This window comes from Castanea sativa, chromosome 3, assembly GCF_040712315.1.
Source record: "Castanea sativa cultivar Marrone di Chiusa Pesio chromosome 3, ASM4071231v1".
In the NCBI taxonomy this organism is placed as follows: Eukaryota; Viridiplantae; Streptophyta; class Magnoliopsida; order Fagales; family Fagaceae; genus Castanea; species Castanea sativa.
The window spans coordinates 28,464,411-28,484,872 of record NC_134015.1 but is presented as its reverse complement, the minus strand read 5'-3'; the positions used below and the strand labels follow the sequence as shown (position 1 = coordinate 28,484,872).

The following is a 20,462-nucleotide window of genomic DNA, read 5'->3' as shown; positions in this document are numbered from 1 at the left end:
TGTGGCATCCAACAATCAAAAGATTACTAAAGTGCAAAACGTGTATTAAGGAAAATGAGAACAATCATTAAACATGCAATCAAAAGGATTGTTATATAAATAAATTAAGAACTACCAAGGTAACTTAGCATAGCCAAAAACAAATAAACTAATAGCAAGAATTAATCTTAGGAGTAGGAGTAGAACTATGAAGAGGTTTCTTACCAAAATCTTTAACCCAAAAGCTTACACCACAAAAAGAATAATGAAAGGGGCCACGGGTTTGTGAAAGTAATGAAAGATGAAAGACCCCTTATTTTCATTGTGTGAAGCGAAGTGTCCAATTTGGTAATGAAGTGAAGTGTGAAAATCAAAGAGAGAGAGAGGAGATGGTTCGGCCTACCAGCAGAAAAGTGAGAGAGAAGAGGGCTTGGGAGGGTGAAAGGGAGATAACATGTGGATATAAGGGGTGGGGGTTTTGGACCACTCAATATAAATATCTTAAGAATGGATTTACAAAACTACCCTCACTTAAAATTATATTACCATAGCCCTTTTGATTTATTTTATTTTTATTTTATAAAGGTTGTGGTGTTACACTAAATCTTCGGTAGCTACAATAACCTTAAACATAATGTCTAATAATTCAACATTTTCTAAACCCTTCTCTTGAAATTTTGCAGCCTCAGGTACCTCCTACAAGGCTACAAGTTTGAATACTTTTGTTAATAACTCACATTAGCATAGTTTATCTACTAATACAACATATGTACAATGGATTATATGAAACATACCATTAGCTTCCTCTTCCACCACTCATCAGTTGCAGCTATTCTCCCTTTGGCTGCGTACCATCTCAATCCAGTTTCACTTTCCTTCAACTTATTCTAAAGTACCCAATCTTTCTTTAGTGCATCCCACTTATGCTTATACTTCACCTTAGGATATTCTTTTCCTGTTTTCTTTTCAAGAGTTGTTATAATATTCTCCCAACCCTTTTCAAAAGTATTGAGAGTTACTTTAATCTAAGAAAAAAATTGAATCTATAGCACTAAACTTTAAACAATAACATTTTTTTCAACCTATTCTATTTTTTTCCAGGAAATAAAACCCATTGCCACCAACTCTCAAAGCAAATCCCAAAACTAAATTTAATTTACTAAACCAAGAACTAAAAACCAAACGACCAAGATCTCTAGTATTAACTAAACAAAGTTTATGTGGAAATAACTTGTTAAACCAACATGTAGAAACCAAATCTATAGGAAAGATTAAGTTTACCTGAGATTTGGAGGCAGACCCAGTAACAAAGAACGACAAAAATTGAAGCAGAGGAGCAGAGCAACATATGATACATGAGAAATTGGTGAAGAAGGATTGTTGAGAAAGAACATAGAGCCGGAACATATACCGTATTTGGGGGGTAAAACAGATTTTTGGATGAAAAAAAGCGTGGTTGATAATCGATATTGAATCACACGAATTGAAAAAGCTCTGAAATTTTTCCTTTTAAAACCCCTGATTTGGTGAGATTTGTAAACGCAATCCGGTTAAAATTGCTCTACCAAACGTTTACCTTTTTTTGTGTTCAGATTCTTAAAGCGCGTTTCCCTCTGCAATGACGCCTATCCAAACTTGTTCCAAGTATAACTTGAACCCATCTCATTTACATATAAAAGTGTGAGAGAGAGATAAAGAAGTAAAGATTAAGAATGCCAAAAAAAAAAAATCACTAATTTAAGCAACACAAGTTATGCAATATATTAAAAAAAATTAAAAAAAATTAAAAGAGAAATAGTAGACTTTCATATTTGAACACATACTACTCTTGTTTTTTTAGAAAAAAATAAAAAGAAATAGCACCTTGACAACTTGATATTGCTTTTAGAACGTGTGTTTTGTGAAGTGCACTTGAGAAACTATAAAATATTGTAATTGTAAAAATTGTCATATTACAAATGGAATGAGTTACAAATTTGTTATGATGATGCATATGATCCATGATAAGTGTTACATGAGTTTTAGTATGGGGGGTTGATCATGCATTTTTGTAGTTTATGGAGATAAGTGCAAAATGAGGTAAAGTTTAGAGTAGAAAAGTGTAATTTTTCATTATTTTTTATTATTGCTTTTTAAGTGTGCGTTTAGAATTAGATTATAAGCTAACCTTTTTCCTCCCTCTAAGTTGACGTTAGCTTATAATTCATGCATATGCATGGGTGCAATAAAGAATAATAGTAATCAAATACACACATATATAGAGGTGTTTGCAGTGTGATTTGGCCAAAATCATCATCACACAGCACCGCACCTCAATTTTGCGATCACATGTGTGGTGTGGTGTGGTGCGGTGTACAAGGTGTGGTTTGATTGGTTTTGGGCTAGTATATTTTTCAAGATGTCATTGTTAATTACTAGTTTACAATTAATAACCATGAAAATATGACTGTAAGTTTCAAAAAAAAGTAACACAAATATATACAAGACCAACAAAAAAAAATCATGATAGATTAACAATAAACTAAAAATACCACAAATATATACAAATAAAAAAATAATCAATGAAAATAAACCATACACAATTATACTTGTTAAAAAAATATAACATGTAACTCGAAAATACTTAACAAGTAACAACCATAAGGTCTACAACAGTGTACCCCATATACACTGTTAGTTATGCCGACTAAGAGAGAGAGGGTCTCAAGAGAGAAGAGTGAGAGTATGAGATGGAGAAGTGAATGAGGTTTTGAACTTTTGATTTTGTATTTAATCAAAACAAAGCCGTTTTAAAAGTGAAATTGGAATGCACTAATATTGGGCTGACTACTTACTTTATATAATATGAAATTATTAATATATATTTAATATAAAAAATTAATGTGTGTGTGCGCACATGCGCGGTGTAGTGCGGTTCACTACCACTTGAGGTATGGTGCGATTACTCCATTTTACGGGCGCTTTTGGTCGATTTGGGTGCGATTGTGCAGTTTGGTGAACACTCCTGTGTGTGTATATATATGGAATTATAATAAATTTGAATGAAATCATTTTATATTTTTAATTAAAGTTTAGATGCCTAAGTTTGAGTGTAAATATAATTAGAAGGTCACTTGGCATTAAATTAGGGCGCATTTAAAGTTTGAAAACAATTGATATCAAATTATAGTAAAATTATAGGGACACTTGATACAAAATTCGGATACAATTGAAAGGACACTTGACAAAAAGTTCAAATTCAATTAACAAATTGGATTCTTTATTGAGCTTTCAATTTAATATATTATGTTGGTTTTTAGACCCTTGTAAGAACCATAATTAACTGTTTTAAGGTCAAGTTGTTAATTAGATTAATTATGAATTGTCTTTGATTAATGCAACAATTATCAATATCAAACACAACAGAAAATAAATAGAACACACATATACGATGACTAAGGGAGAGCCAATGGAATATAAATTCTAAAGTAAAAACCCTAGAGGGACTTGACCTAATCAATCTTGACATAAACAAATCTACTATCAAATAGAAGTTTACAAACTAGATAACCATATTCTTCGTAAATGTAGCTAAACCTATCAACTCAGCTCTTCGATCCACAGACTTCTTTAATATATAGTTGTTCCAACACGAACCTCTAGTACATGACTTCAAGACTCCACTTGAAGGTTTAGATCTAGTACATGAGATGACTAGTATGCAGCAACTTCAATAACCACCGGTTCATATTGTGTGTAGAATGATCTTTGGTAGTGACTTTTGTGAGCAAGAGGCATAGAATCTTTAAATCTATAACAAAGTAGTTCCAAAATTCTCTTGGATGTGAGTTAGGGTATGTATAAATACCTTTTGCTTGATTTGAAGAAACCCTAATAATTAATAGGCTAATGGGTTGAATTTTACATTTCGATAATCCTGATATTCAATCTATCAAGATGCAGCTTGATCTGTCTAAATTAGGGCTTCTTGATCGGTTGAGTAGCATAGTTTTGCACAATGACTTCTAGCACCTAGGCAACAAACTTAAAAACACTTGGGTTTGTTTTTATACCTTTGGCTTGATCACACAAAACCCTAATCACTTAGTGAACTTCTGGGTTGAATTTTATATTTCAATAATCTTGAGATTTGATTTGTTGAGATGTAGCTCGATTTGTTGAAATCAGGGCTTCTTGATCGGTTGAACAACATAGTTTTGCATAGTGACTTCTAGCACCTAGGTAGCGAACTTAACAGCACTTTGAAATTTTAAAAGCACTACACTAAGGCAGATATGTTCATGGTTTTCCAATCTAAAATCTCAAAACCTAACATATTCTATAGGTTAAAGTGCAAAACACACCCTTAAAATTTGAGGGTCTTTTGATTTTATTCTCTAAAGTTTCAAATTTTGATATGCTCCCCTAATATCTTTAGGAAGTTGTTATGTAATACACACATCACACATACATGTGCATCGAGTACAAATTAATGAGAATTGTGACAGTCGCATTACGTGATGCATTTTCAACAGTGTTTCTTAATTCTAGCAAGGGTATTCTTTTTTCTGCTCTTGTTCTTCATTATCTAAGACAATACTTGCTCATACAAGGGTGTCAATAATTACATCTACGAGACACTTTAAATTTTCTTTTTCTTTTTTTGACAGAACACTTTAAATTTTCTAAACTCTCATTATATGGTTAAATTGGCACTCTCTGAACATTTGTACCAGTTATTTTAAAAAGTCAGAAAGAAAGAAGGAAAATATGGATATGTATATGCTTGCTAGGGAGAACTATATATCACTTCTAAAGCCTTTTTTATTTTTAAAAATAAAAAATACAGGGAACTTCTTCAAGGCAAGGCCACTGTAGTGTGTACCCATCCCGTCCACAAGAACCGTGTGTATGTTAATTCCAAGACTCAAACCAAACCTCATGGGATTTCCCATGAGACCAACTTATTGAGATAATTTCACTTCTGAAGCTAAAAGAATGAATATTGATAAAAGGGGTATTTAAAATTTGTTCACTAGGTAGTTCCTTTTTTTCTCATATAACTTGAGAATCGTATTTAAAGCTCCAAAATTCAATATTGATACATTTTTCTTTATTACTTTTATTATTTTAGGAATTCTCTTCCAATGGCTTGGTATTGACTTCAAAGAACCCTAAATATTGACAACAACATGCAACCCTAATTATTGATTCCTAAACTTTATTTTATTTCTTTTCCATTGGGTGTGAACTTTAAACAACCTTAGGTGCCAAAGTTTATCTGTTTTTTCCTATAACCCCACACTGCTCAAAAAGATGGGACAAGACAACCTCCTTTGATAGTCACATTGCCCTTGAATTGCAACTTCTATAGCATTGCGTTATAGAACAGTAAGTGCTAAATATTGAGATCCAAAGATCTTTTCTGAAATGCTAGATTGTTCATCTCTTTCAAGTGCATAGAGAAGACAATTTCTGAAATGTACAATACACAATAACTTTCAACTCATGTACATATATTTATCTCTTACTGCCTCCTTTTTTACCCCTCTTATTTTTCCTGGACTTGTTACCCTTCACCTTATTCCCACCAATGTGATCTCCATTACTGATGGAAAAATCTGTTTGGAAACAGAACTCTTTTATTGCGGAATTAGACCTGCAATTAATGTCAGCTTATCTGTCAGCCGTGTCAGGTCTGCCACTCAGTTGAAAGATATGAAACAAGTCTGCGGTAGTTCAAAACTGGAATTGGCACAATATCGAGAAGTCGCTGCCTTTGCTCAATTTGGGTCAGACCTTGATGCTGCGACTCAGGCATTGCTCAATAGAGGTGCAAGGCTTACAGAAGTAGTGAAACAACCACAATATGCACCACTTCCAACTGAAAAACAAATTCTAGTCATTTATGCAGCTGTCAAGATTGAGTGGAATCTGTGACTAATAGCTTCCTCACAACCATTTTCTTGCTCCCCCTACGATTGCAATGGTGGAGACAAACAAAGCCAATAAAGCACCTGTATTGCTGAAAGCGCAGGTGTTTTCACTGTTAGAGACCGATGCAACATCAGCACTGCTATTTTCCTTAGCTTTGCTATCACTGTCCTTTACATCACACTGCTGCTCATTTGATATACTGCCAGAAGTCTCAACCACAAGGTTTGTGCCCGGTTGCAAGAATTGCTTACTTAAGATAGGTTCCAGATTTGGCCTTCTTGACAGTAATCTCTTGCAAAGTTCTTGAATTGTTGACATATTGTTTCTAAGTTCCGGTTCACTGAGAACATGATGCAAAAGAGAGGGAAGAAAAAGGTCAGTAAAAAAAGGGAAGGTTTTGATATTCCATTGCTACCACGTACACGAGTTATAAAACAAAGTAAAAATTGGTCCATATAATCCATCAATAATGAGTAAGTTTGATCAAGGACCCCTTTTGGACAAAGCAAAAGAAGGCTAGGCATATCATAGTCAATGTACATACTGACCTCACATCCAGTGCAGCAGAAAGTTGCTTCAGTTCATCAACCATGCTGTCTACTTCCTCGTTGATAGCATTCGGAAGGCATTCGTGCATAACAGTACTAACAAGGTGAGTACTTTTCTCCACATTCACCTGCTATGTACATAGGAACAGAATAAAACTTTAGTATGATGCTCATTTGTGTATGCTTTTTGCTGAAGTCAAATATTATATGAAAATTTGGCATTAGCTTACATAGAAAAAGATTCAAAAAAAAAAAAAAAATACAGTATGCTGCTCATTTGCGAATGCTTTTTACTGAAGTAGAATATTTTATGAAAATTTTGCATTACCTTCATCATTTGGACATTTAACAAAAAGCTCCTTGGATCTTTACCATGCTCCAACGACTTCAAAGCTTCAAATATTTCCCAAAAGTAATTCACCCGCAGCCTGCTTCCATCTATGTTGTTCAAGTCCTCCTGATCTGCCACCAAAGCAAAGTTTGAAGGTGCAGACTTACAATTACGACTGTCTTGATCATAAGTGCCTGAAGAAACCACTTCAGTGCCAGAGTTTGTTGCTTCCACTTCAAATGTCTCAGTTTGACCTTGCGATGGTTTCACTGTCTCTGGAAACAAGACTTATAACATGTCCTCCCTGCACTGTTTCTTAAGCTTGCTTCCATTTATGTTGTTCAAGTCCCCCTGATCTGCCACCAAAGCAAAGTTTGAAGGTGCAGACTTACAATTACGACTGTCTTGATCATAAGTGCCTGAAGAAAGCACTTCATTGCCAAAGTTAGTTGCTTCCACTTCAAATGTCTCAGTTTGACCTTGTGATGGTTTCACTGTCTCCGGAAACAAGACTTTTAACATGTCCTCCCTGCACTGTTTACCGTCATGTCCACAAAAATGGCATCTGGACATAGAAACCTTGAACAATTTCCTCCCAAACTCACAATTACAAGAGGATTGTGAATCTTTTTAAATGCTTCAGCTAGCACATTCACATTTATATGTTTCCGTTTTCTCTGAATGAAATCATAAAATTCCCTCGGAAGTTGCTCAGTAATATAGCTCCTGCCAAGCAATTCCAAAAGAAATTCCAAAAATTCCCCAGAATTCAGATGAACTAAACATATTATAGAAACCAATCTCAATACCAACAGTGGATAGTAGTCCTTCACATTTATATCAGACCTTCTGATCCAATCCATTGTATCATTCTTATCATAAAGAAGCCGCTGAACAACTTTGACAATAAACTCAAAGACAACATGGGACGGTCTCATTTGAGCCACTAAAGTGGAATTTGGGTTGGTATCTGCAGCTTGATAGGTAAACCATTCAGCAAAAGAAGACTTCGAAGTGATAAAGTATCCCTTGAAGGAAGATGCCAAGATTAGGAAGCGCTCAATAAGATACAAGAAATAACCAGGTGAAATATAGTCAACTTCTCTCCAATTTGCATTGTAACTATCCAGCAAAGCTTCTTGTAGCTTCAGCAGAATGCACGGTTCTCTTGGAGATTCACAGTTATTGTCAGTTAAAATACCTTGAGGAAATTCTGGCCCCATATTCCTACGGAGAACCTGAATGAATGTCTTCCATGGTGGATTTCCGTAAGTCCCATCAAACCTTTTCAAAATCTCCTTATATAAACCATTGTTTATCTTACCCAATCCAAGGGTTATCACTACAACTCTTCCAATTTGCCCGTATGTCAACTTTCCCTTCAAGCTGATGTTTTCAATTATGACCTGTTCTAGTAAATTCCTTGAAACCTCCGATTCTCTCAGAGAAAACATGTTCTCTGCCAATGATTTCCGCCAATCTAGGGGAAATATATAGCCAAAAAAAGACTTGGTAGAAAGTTCAACAAATCTCTGCAATGTCTTTGTTAACATGTATAATGTTGTGGGTTTTAGGCCCAACTAGTTTACTTGTATAACACTCTTACTTGTACTACACTCATATTTACTTGTACTGCACTCATATGCCTCCTATATAAAGGCACTCATATATATTCTTTCAGTGAGAAATACAATACTATTGAATTCAGTATTTCTAACATGGTATCAAAGCCACTGCTCTGACATTTTCTTAGCAGTCTTGTCTTTATTGGTGTAACTCTATTCTCAATATTGCTTCCGCTGTCACAACAACTGCCACAGCCTTTCGCCATTGAACCTTCGAGTCTTCCAGACATCGTCCTCAGGTTCCGGACCTGTAGCAGCCTTTTTCGGCACCGCCGTTAATATTGCTCCGAAAAATTTTCTGATAATAAATAGTATAGTCATAAAAACATGTGAGAAGGGCGGGGAAGAAGAAAAAGAAATAGGAAAAGAATTGGCTTGACTAATGTATTAGGTACAGTGTGCACAAAAAAGATAGAAGCAAGATTATATTAATTGATCCATTATTACTAAAAGGGAAGAATTTTAGGCTTGTAAGATTTAAAAAAAATTATAATATATATTATTAAAATTATTAGTTTAAAATGGAAATAAATAAATAAATAAATAAATAACTATTATTAATTTAATTTCATATATATATATATATATATATATCTTAAAATGGTATATAAGTATTGACCGATACTAAAATATATCGTTCTCTTAACAAAAACCGAAACGTCTTCAGATATGAAAATTTGTTTTTTCTAAAAAAAAATCATACTAAAAGATGTTTGGTTCTTCCAGACTGATATTGATTCAATTAGTTGATAAAAATTACTATTATACTTTTTTATTATAAAAACTAACTTGTAACTCCATGCATATGCATTGATACACTTAAAAATATACAATAAGATGCATAATTAATTCCTATATATATAATTTAAATACTATTGATAGTCATTTTTATATTTTGTTAACTCTTTAAAAATTTTTGTAAGGATATTATTAGGAATAAAATATAAATTGTCCATATTGATTTATTTATTTATTATTATGAAGCACTTTTTTTTTATGATTCATTTATTCTAGACTATTTGGTTTTTGTACTTAATAACTCATTTGGATGAATATTTATGATGTGATCTCACATTTGATTCTAAAATTAAGAAATAAAATTCTTTAAGAATAAATAATTTAGGACACAAGATGCAAAATTGGAACTTTAATTTGAAATTCTAATTTGAGTTTCTCTCAGCTACGCCTATTATTATTATTATTTTATATATATATATATATATATATATATATATATATATAGATATAGATATATAGATAATGCATTTAGTACATAGTACATACTAGAATAGAATGCTTTCCATTTTAAATGCACAAAATCACTGTAAGTGCACTATTGCACCTGAACCCAAAGACAATCACGGGCTCAGGCCCAATGAGCCTTAAACAATAAAATTTGTAGAGTGTGGGCTTAAAACCTAGGTTAGAAGTACTGGGAGGAGCTCGATAACAGGCTTTTATAAACAAATACAGGTAAATAACGAAAAATAATTGCAATGGGTCTCCTCGGACTCGAGCCAAGGACTACTTCTTTAGTATTTCTCTTTCTTCCTTAAAGATTACAATTTCTCAATTTCTTTCTTAGCTACCTCCCCCTTTCTTTGGCCTTTACCCCCCTTTTATACTTCCTTCCCTGACACTTTTTGAACAGTGACTAGAAGTTTCCACCTCACTGTTCAGGGGTCACCTTCCCATTAATGCGGCCAGGGAGGTAGGTGCAGAGCCTTTAATGCGAAGGTGGCAGCCTTTACTCTTGATATTTTCTTTAATACTGGTGCATCTAGAAGATTCAGGATGTCCCCTTTTATCCATTAGTCTTTCCAGAGTTGTGCCTTGACCTTTATAATAAAATCTTGAGTTCTCTTGGATCTGTCCGAGGTGAAACTCTCCCTCGGCTGTATCCTCGGACCCTCGGCGTATGGGCCAACTCATAGAGTTTAATTCTGGAACAGGTCGGTCCTCCATGTTACAGCCCAAAGGCCCATAGGCCCACTTGGGTCCTTTCACTCCCCAAAATCACTTTCCTTAGTTACTAATTATTATAAATGTTATGACTAGCTAGTAGAATATAGATGAAAATCATATAAAATGGTTGTGTCTACTGTGTGTGAGGTTCTATTAAAAAGAAAAAAAAGTTGTGTGAGTTTTGTGATTGCGTCATGATATTGTCATCCAATGATGTAATGTAGAAATATATATTTGTTACACTAGGGTGGGACTATGGTAGTGTGATTAGGGGTATCAATTCGGGTTAGCGTGTTGGGTTCGTGTTGCATCGAGGTAGGGGTATTCGACTAAATGGCTCAACCCTAACCCGACCCATTTAGTAATCGTGTCATGATCCCTCAACCCTAACCCGACCTGTTAATATGGCGAGTTGACCTAACCCAACCCATTTGACACGCTTAATAAACGAGTTATGTTGGGTTGACATGAAAATAATACAACCCATTTTCAACCTGTATAATATTTAATGTACCATCCATCGAGAAATAATTTTTTAATTTTTTTTTACATCTCAAAAACAGTGCATACACTTTAAGTCTTCTACCCACATTCAAAATAATATAGTTCAACAAAAATATAACATATATCTAGAAATAAGTTCTTTACACTCTAAAAGAAGTGTATACACTTCAGCCCAAATTCAAAATAACATAGTTTAACAAAAATAACATAGTTCAACAAAAATCTAATATCCTTAGAACTCACCAAATGCTAAGTATCAATATTGAAAGAATTGGAGCAAATAGTAGACTAATCCTGACTATGATTACGATTATCATCCAGAGAGAGAAAGAGAGAGCAATAACCAGTTTGAAACTTTGAGCTTGAGAATTGGACATGAGACTATAGGATAGTAGAGTAAGTAGTACGGTTGAAATTAAAAAATAAAATAAAATAAGATATTTATAAGAAGGTTTAGAGATTTAGGGTTTGTAGGGTTTAGAGATCTAGGGTTTGTAAAGTTTCAATTTCCAATTATATCCCTTGTAAGTTTTTGTAATTACTCACTTTTCTTTTTAAATTTAAAATATATGTTGGATATAAAAGGTATTTGACAAAGTTAAAATAAAATGAATATTATTTGTTATACGGGTTAAATAGGTTGTGTTATGTGGGTCATTTTGGGTTGACATAAATAGATTGGCGTGTCAAACATGTTTATTGCGGGTTAACCCACTTATGACACGTTTCTTATCGTGTCTCTTTCAGGTCGACCCGTTTATGACCCAAACCCATTAAGACATAACCCTAACCCGCAAAAACCCGTGTCGGGTTCGTGTCATGTTCGCAAGTTGGGTCAAACATTGACACCCCTAATGTGATGAAAGTGTGATGAATTGGTAATACTCTTTAATCATTACATACATTTTTTAAATCATTATTAAGGTTATAATTTTTTTTTCCTGGGATACAATTTTTGAAACCATATGTTTATGTTTTTTTATTTATTTTTTAATAGGTATAAAACTAAATCAAATCCATCGTTTTTCATGTTACCTCATTAACCATATTAGACCTAATTTAATTCCTATTTAAGGTTTGATTATAGTGTTGTTAGGATTTCGGATAAGTTTAAAATCCAATTTTTTGTTCACCACTATGGGCAATTAAAAGAAAGAATATATGGCCAATAGCCTTCTTGCTCAACTGGTTGATAACTTTTGATATCTTTAACAAATATATTCAAGATTCAAATCTCCCCTCTTGCAACTATCGAATTATTAATAATAATAATAATAAAAATAAAATCCAAGAAAATTTGTACATCTATATATCATATTTTAAAGACAGGGGGTAAAATATCAAGTCTTATAAATATAGCTCAATTGAGTTATCTTGGTATTATTTTTAGCGGAGGTGTCCAAGTTTAAACCTCCCATCTACCTTGTTATAACTTAAATAAAATTTTTTTCTTTTCTTTTAAAAAAAAAAAAAGAAAAAAGAAGGTAACCTTTGACGGTCTCAGAAGACATTTAAGGTTTGTTTAGATACCGCTTATTTTGCTGAAAACTGAAAATACTATAGCGAAATAATTTTTAAATGTGTGAATAGTGCCGTGGGATCCATTTTTAATGAAAATTTTGCTGAAAAAAGAGATTTGTGGGTCTCGTGAACAGTGCACGAGACCTACTAGAAAAGCATAAAAGCCACAAAAACTCGCTTCTCAACAAAAAAAAAAAAAGAAAAGAAAAGAAAAGAAAAGAAAATGTAGACGTAGACGTAGACGTAGACGCAGACGCTGGCCTTTTTATGAGTATCCAAACGGGTACTTATTGTATCACACTCTGAAGATGGGATAAAGCCAAATTGATCTATTCTTAAACAAAAGCACTCCATATTGCATATAGTTTTTTTTTTGGAAGATTCATCTATATACCTGTAGTTAGTTAATTAACAGGATCTTATATGTGATAGGTGACTTCCCTCTATAGCAAATAATTCTTTGGATAAATTACAACTTACCTACCTATAGTTGATTGAAATTTAAGTTGCCTATATTTTGTTTGAAATTTGACACTTTATTCACCTGAAATTTGACCGAAATTTAAGTTGTTTACTTGTGGTTTGAAATACTATAATGCAAGTGTTCTATTGGAACTTTTTTAATCTTATATTTTCATGTTTTTTGTGTTTTTGGAGGGGAAAGACATAAAAGTGGAGCAAAATTATATATTTAACCATATTTTTAACTGAAGTGGGTTATAGAAATCTAACTGAGCTAACCTTAGATGGGTAAAGACTAAAGTGTCAAATTTCAAACCACAGATAGACAATTTAAATTTCGGCCAAACCACAGGTGGGTAAGTTTTAATTTGCCCTAATTCTTTCCACACAGCCAAAAAACAATTATTTCATAACTTAATCCAAACAAACGAAAAGTTCTACTATGGGTCCATTTGGATAGAACTTATTGTTGAAAATTGAAAATACTGTAGCAAAATAATTTTTAAATGTGTGAATAGTATCGTGGGACCCATTTTTAATGAAAAAGTTGCTGAAAAGTGAAATTTCTGGGTCCGTGAACAGTGCACGGATGCACTGTTCACGGAAGAATTGGTCAACAACTGCGGCTGAAAAAGAAGAAGAGAAAACACGCGGCTTGAAAACTCAAATGTGAAAACGCTGTATCCAAATGGGCAATATATATGTTTGGCAATAGAAATTCTAAGTTTACGCCTAAGTAATCATTAGTCAACATTCCAAGTTCTGGATTATGTAGTATATCATTTTGAAAGTAAAAAAAAAAAAAAAAAAAAAAAAAAAAAAAAAAAATATATATATATATATATATATATATATAGATATATATAGAGAGAGAGAGAGAGAGAGAGAGAGAGAACATGATAGGAAGGGAAAAGAGATTCCTACAATTTTTAGCCCACATAATAAAATGCTTTTCGACCTAGCTCTATCAAGTTTTTTTTTTTTTTTTTAGAGCTGCTAGCTCTATTAAGTTAAACAATATTTCTTTCATCTTTTAGACAAAGGTATATAAAACATACTAATTAAAGTAATTATGCTTTTTCTTTTAGTTTGGTAGTAGCATTCTAGAAAATGTAACCCTTTCTTAACATTCCACTCGTGACTTGGCAACTCATGGTAGATCAGGATTATTCAAACACTATGCCAAACGACAATGAAACAAGAAAATAGGTGTAAAATGTGGGACAACAAAAGCTACTTATAAAAATAGTGAAATTGGTGAAAAGGTTATATGGTTTGGTCTGAGTAACTACTTTATGGTAGACTACTACATATGCAAGGAAATTTTAAGGGTGTTTGAAAGAGGTGTTTGAGTTATGTTGTTTGGGTGTTTGATATACGTGTGGGTGAAAAAGTTATTTAAAAGTGAAAATGTGTGTTACAACTTACTTCCAAACAAGCTGTAGGAGTCCGGGGGCAAGTGCCCATTATTCAAACATTCACTCACTACACAAAAGCGGCAATTCTCATAGGTGCCACTGCCCCTATGATCGGAAACCTCTCTATTCTTCATGCGAAAGCTGAACCTCCCACCACCATCACCGAACAAAACCCAGTTCTTGAAGAAGACCAAGAACAAGAACAAGCCCAAAATCAGCCGCTATTCGAGCTTCTCGACTCCAATTCTGAAGCGGTTAAGCTCGAGAATGGCAAGGACGAGGAGGGTCTTAAGGTCTTAAGATGCCTGGTATCCGCGCAGCCCAATGTGACTGAGTGGAAGTTCCTTATGGCTAGGTTGTTAAGCGAAATGGGAGATACCGAGAATGCACGCAAGGTGTTCGAAGAAATTCTCGACTCTAACCCGTTGAGTTTCGAGGCGTTGTTCGAGAATGTGGAGGAGGGAAGCAAGGCGAAGGAGGCTCGAGACGTGCAGTTGATAATGGCACAGATACAGTTTTTGCAGAAGAATGTGGAGGAGGTGTAATATCCGAAAAGAAAAAAAAAATTAAAAGGAGGGGTATTTAAGTAAATTTGTTTATGGGGTCAATTGTTATAATTAAAATTACTAAGGGGTTTTTAGAAAATATGGTTGAAACCCTAGTTTATATAGTCTAATTTAAGTCAGCGTATACTGACAGATGTTTTGAGGGAGGATACTAGCCAAAATACTCAAGTAGAGAAGATTTGACTTACCACAATTGTGGTAAGGGTCTAAGAATCTCTCTGGTCAAATCTAAGTGTTACTTGGAATTAGAATATATTTTATGTTGGTATTTTGGACACTAGTGAAATTATCAAAAAATTTTATGCGTAAGTGTGAACGGAGAAGGGTTGGAATTTGGGCGATGAATCTTTTTTTTTTTTTTTTTCACTACACGTCTTCTCTGTAATATGCTTTATTCGGGTGCTTTGATGGTCATGAAATTTCTCTGGGCGCATACTATGTTTTGTAGACATTTATTATAAGAAACCAGTGGACTATAGGTTAGACCACCAATAGTCCAATAGCCTTTTAGACTTTAGAGTTTATGGAGATAAGATGTAGAGATTTTTTGTTGAAGTTAAACTCAGCTTTACAGAGCATTGATTACTTATATAGTTATATATATGCTTTGACTTTTCAACCCAAATGATTATGTGAGGAGAGTTATATGTCACATTGTTTTGGATTTTTTTTTTTACGTGAAACAAATTTTCAATGCAAATGATAGAATGTGGAATATAGCCATATAGGAGAGTTAATAGTGAAAAATTATTGGGTATTTTAGAAGTTTCTCCTTTGGTCAAATATCTTGCAAATTATTCTTATTATTTGATTATTAAGTAAATAGTGCTTAAAATTGTTAGGTGATATCTAAGGATTTTAGAGAAAGTGTTAGGGAGAAGTTCTTTGTAGTGAGCTAGCCGAGGTAAGTAACTTTATCCTAATTGGGTTTTATTTTGCTTATGTTAATGTATTTTTTTAACTACTGAAAATTTGTTTATAATTGTTACAATTTTATTTCTATTGTATCACTAATTTCAAAGTAAAGAATTATCACAAATATATCTGGTTACTGAATATATGATGTGTTTTGTTTAATTGATTTTAGCCATACTGATTCAAAGTAAAGAATAAAGAATTTCCACAAATATATATGAGCATTGAACATAAGATTTATTGTATTTAATTGTTTTTTAGCTATATTGATTTAAAGTAAGAAATATAGAAATATCACAAATGTATTGAAAATATTGAATATATGATTATATGTATATGCAATTGAATAAAATATATTTTGTTAGAAATTATGATTTCATATATATGATTATAGACAGTCTGACTATGAATTGATTCTAATACCCAGCCAATGGGGATTATTCATTGGTACTTTGATACCCAGCCAATGGGGGTTATTCATTGGTACTCTGATATCCAGTCACAGGGATATAGCGTGACCATAGTCATAAGATTATTAAGAAATATGAATTGCATTGAATATTTGAATTATTTTGAGTCCTTAAACTACATATATGATTATGGAAATGTTTGAGTATTGGAACTATTTTGAGACACAAACACTGCTTATGAGTTTTGGAACGTATTGTAAGTTATGGCTTCTGGATATATAAGAAACTGACTATTTTCTAAACCATCTATGATATACTTGTAAGAGTCAAGTATATGATCTATGTGCAACCTATTAATTTAAGACTATGAAACTTCTTCAGTTAATTTGAAATCGCATAGTATATTATAACTTTTGAAAACACATATTACATCATATACTTTATGGATTTATTACTTGATAGAACTTCATAAGATTTTGGTTACTTATTGAGTTGTCACTCACCCTCCTCTTTCTCCTTTCAGATTTTGATCAGGAAGAGTAGCATATGTTTGGGCTTCCGCTGGGATGTGTGCATGAGTGAAGTTTAGGAAATCAATGGAATAAGATTTGAATTTTTATGTTTAAGATTACCATTTTGTGTGGACCCTTAGATTTAAAGAATTTAGTTATTTTTTTATTTTGATGTTGGAAGATTATTATTTGAAGATCTTTTGAGAATTGCATTATTGAGGATATTTTCAAATTTATGGACTTGATGAAATTTTCTTTGAGGATAACTCTTTAATTGTTATGAAGGCCTTACATACTTGTAGGGTGTAAACTTTATAAGTGTGTGGCCGTTGTCACGTGCCTAGATCTCACTTGGGTTTGGGGCGTGACAGGAGGCTTTGAAGAGTTATCAGGAATTGGTTAAGGAAGACCCAAATGACTTTAGGCCCTATTTTTGTCAGGGGATGATTTATAGCTTGCTAGATAAGAATGCAGAGGCCAAAGAGCTGTTTGCTAAGTACAGGCAACTTTCTCCTAAGAAGTTTGAAGTGGAGGGCTACTTGAGGACCCCATTGTCTAGGATGAAGTTATTTGGGTCTGACCAGAATTGAGTTTGGGTTGTTCAACTTCAATATGCTGGAATAAGGTGAAGGCAGTGTGGGTTTTTGCTGATCGGGTAATCTTATGGCCTATGCCTATGTCAAATTTTGATAGTTACTTTACTTTTTTATATTTTGGTTTGTTACAAGTTAATCATGAATTCTAAGTCTCAAAGAGGATGATTAGAGAAACAAGGAAATAAAATTTTAAATTGGTGGAAATAAAGATAGATTTTCTTGTTATCTGTAGTTTTTATTTTCTTAATTGGTCCTTGAAGATTGATCTCAAATATTATTTTTGGAGTGTTAAAAAATTTTAGATTTAAATATACTAGTATTGGTCCTTAAAGTTTAACCCATAAGTGAATTTGAGACGTCATCACTCTATAAAGATTGAAAACGATCACTTAATTTTTTATTTTTTTATAAGAACTAAAATCAACCACTTTAAGTTCTTTAGGGACTAAAAGTGACCGTTTTTAAGTTTGTAATGGACTAAAAGTAATCGATTTAAATTTCATGGACTAAAATTGGTCATGTGTGGAAGTTTTGGGCCCAACAGTATATTTTAGCCAAATTTTTATTAGTAATAAATTCATTTAGCTAAAGAGAATTGTGTTCCCACATTGGGTCTTCAGAAGCTTGTCTTGCCTATACACTACAACCTTCGAACTACAAGCCCCACAAACCAAACCTTTTCGTCAATCAGAGGCTACTAGAATCTCACAATGATATCCACCTTCCTCCAATATCTTGGGTGCTAATAATAGTCTCCATGAGAATTTGGAACTAGACTGAAGATAATGTTTCTTTCAGTATTCAAATGGTGAATAATGTAGAGAGAGTCTCTATATAGTCTCCCATGATTGTGAATTTGTAATTAACTTTAAATGAAAAACTTGAAGAGAGATGGGCATGTTAATTTTAGGCATTTTCAAGTAGTAGGTTATCCCACTTCTCCCACTGAAGTGATAACTCCCTCATCAGATCATGTTTTACTTAAATTGAAATACATGTTGACCCATGTAGATTCTTTGCCCATTTAAGCGATAACAAGGTTTTGCCTGACTCATGACCCAAGGAGTGTCTACAAGGATCGTGAACCGGGGCAAAACCTTGTTAGAGAGTACTCTCCCAGAGCTTCTTGCATTGCAGTTAGCTTCACAGACCGTTGAAGTTCAATTGTGGGACTGAGTTATGCAGATGAGTTACTTAGGGTTAATGGCTAGTGAATTAGATTTGTTAGGAGAGTTGTTTGTTAATCAAGTTGTTGTATAAGTACTTGTATACTGACTAATAATGTAGTGTGCGTGGTTCAGTTTCTTTTTCACATTCATTCTCTCTATTTCCTCTCTTCTCTCTCTTGGTCTTGTTTCACAGATATTCAGTCCATGTCCTTCTTATTCTAGTATGGTATCAGAGTCCCGTTAAGATCCAGGTTTCCTCATCTACCTCTTCTGCTACAACAAATCCAAATTCTTCCACATATGTTTTCACAACAAACGCCTATGTTTTTGTTATCAAACATATCAAATTTAGTGTTCTTCTAAGCTATTCTAAGGTTGATAATGTGGAATTGGAAAGAACTATGATAGTGGTTACTGATGATGCGAAAAAAATCAGTAGACTGGATGCTTCGGACTTGAAAAGACTACTTGTTCTCTCGATGGCTTGAAAAAGAAAGAAAAGCGATCAAATGTGACCGGGGTCGCCGGCCAAGAACCCTCCGATGATAAAGTTAGTTTTCTCTCTATATTTTTGGAGTTCTAACTTTTTGGGATAAGTCAAGCGTATCTTTGTTTTGTCTGAATGAACGTTTATATAGTGTCTTAAGAACAGTTATCAAACTTGTAACGTCCCCTGGATTTGAGGAGGTGTGAGGGTTCAGAGATAACTTCCACAACTGCTTGGGAGTTACATTTTTTCTCACCTAAATGTTGTTGGAAGTTATGCGTGTAATAAGGAGTTGTATTACACGCTCAGGAATTTTCCTAAGTGTCCAGGGTTTGTCCAGGGATCCTCGTCCTGAGGATTTCATGCCGAGCGTACCTCGCATCCTAGGGGGGGTCCTTCCTTTATGGACGACTCTTTCCATGGACAAGGTTCACGATGACCCTGGACGATATGACAGGGTTTTTGTGAAACTTGACCACACAAAACCTCATCCAAAGTTCTCCCTCCATGGACGAGTTTAATGGATGAGGTTCTAACAGCCTTTGATTGTTTGGCCTTTCCCTGGACGACCTCCATGGACGATTATTGGAGTTTATCCCCCATCAGTTACTTAAAGGGAACTTGGCCTCCTAAGATAGAAAGGGATGAGAGTGAGAGAAGGAATCAAGAACAACTAGAATTATCATTTCAGTCGTACCATCCTCTTGTACAATTGTCCCTCTTATACACTCTTCTAAACACAGCTGTCACAATCAGTTATACCACAGCTGACCAATACAGTTAGTTTCAACTGATTCTACCCACTAACTAACTCTTCCACCTGTACAACACTCTTGATACAACTCACATGTACACAGTTACAATTATACATACTAACTCTCAATTAAGGCCCTAACATTTAGTTTCTGTTAAACTAACTTTTCAAAAAAGAAAAGAAAAAGAAGAAGAGAAGTTTCTGTAAAACTAGATCAAAGCAATTTCGTACGTGGAAATATCAAATTACATCTATTCCCAAAGTTTACTCACTATTAAGCTTTGTTGAGAGCTTGCAACTATGTCCTAGTCAGTTTCTTCAAGACGAGAATGGTAGTGTTAAAGCACATGAAAGTTCATTGTATTATTGCCCGGGACCAAGCCAACGCTTCATGTTAGCCATGTCCTAATCAGTTTTTAACACTCATGAATTTGACATTGTCAGCTCCAAAACCCTCTCTTGCAGTCAGACAGAGCACTGCACGTGGTGTTTGGGAGAGGTGGTAGAAAGACAATATACCTCTCAGATTTTAGATCCAATGTGCTAAACCTCAAATGGAGCTCCGCAGCTTAAGAATAACAATGATTCAGTAAGCATGTTATCTTTGACGAATTAAAGAAGCGAGAGACAAGCTAGCAGTAGTGGGGGGTTCAAATTTCAAATGAAGAAAAATCACATGAATACCACGCCTCTGGTTCTGCCATGAGGACTCATTATGAGACAAGAAGACGTTCACGTACTGCTCACTTCAGAAGAACAATCACTAAAGGATTCTTAAATAAAA

The 20,462-nt window shown here is 33.9% G+C and overlaps 2 protein-coding genes across 2 annotated transcripts; one reads left to right on the top strand and one right to left on the bottom strand.

Annotated features, from left to right (window-relative positions):
- Positions 1-5,884: 5,884 nt before the first annotated feature.
- Positions 5,885-6,823, bottom strand: LOC142626932 (uncharacterized). Its single transcript, XM_075800661.1, has 3 exons — positions 6,772-6,823; positions 6,444-6,571; positions 5,885-6,235 (listed from the first exon to the last, which is right to left on the bottom strand). The coding sequence occupies exons 1-3, from the start codon at positions 6,778-6,780 to the stop codon at positions 5,911-5,913; spliced, it is 462 nt and encodes a 153-aa protein (XP_075656776.1). The 5' UTR covers positions 6,781-6,823; the 3' UTR covers positions 5,885-5,910.
- A 7,478-nt stretch (positions 6,824-14,301) lies between these two features.
- Positions 14,302-17,493, top strand: LOC142630066 (protein SLOW GREEN 1, chloroplastic-like). Its single transcript, XM_075804140.1, has 2 exons — positions 14,302-14,808; positions 17,047-17,493. Exons 1-2 carry the CDS (start codon positions 14,377-14,379, stop codon positions 17,260-17,262), a joined length of 648 nt encoding a protein of 215 aa, XP_075660255.1. The 5' UTR covers positions 14,302-14,376; the 3' UTR covers positions 17,263-17,493.
- The last annotated feature ends 2,969 nt before the right edge of the window (positions 17,494-20,462 follow it).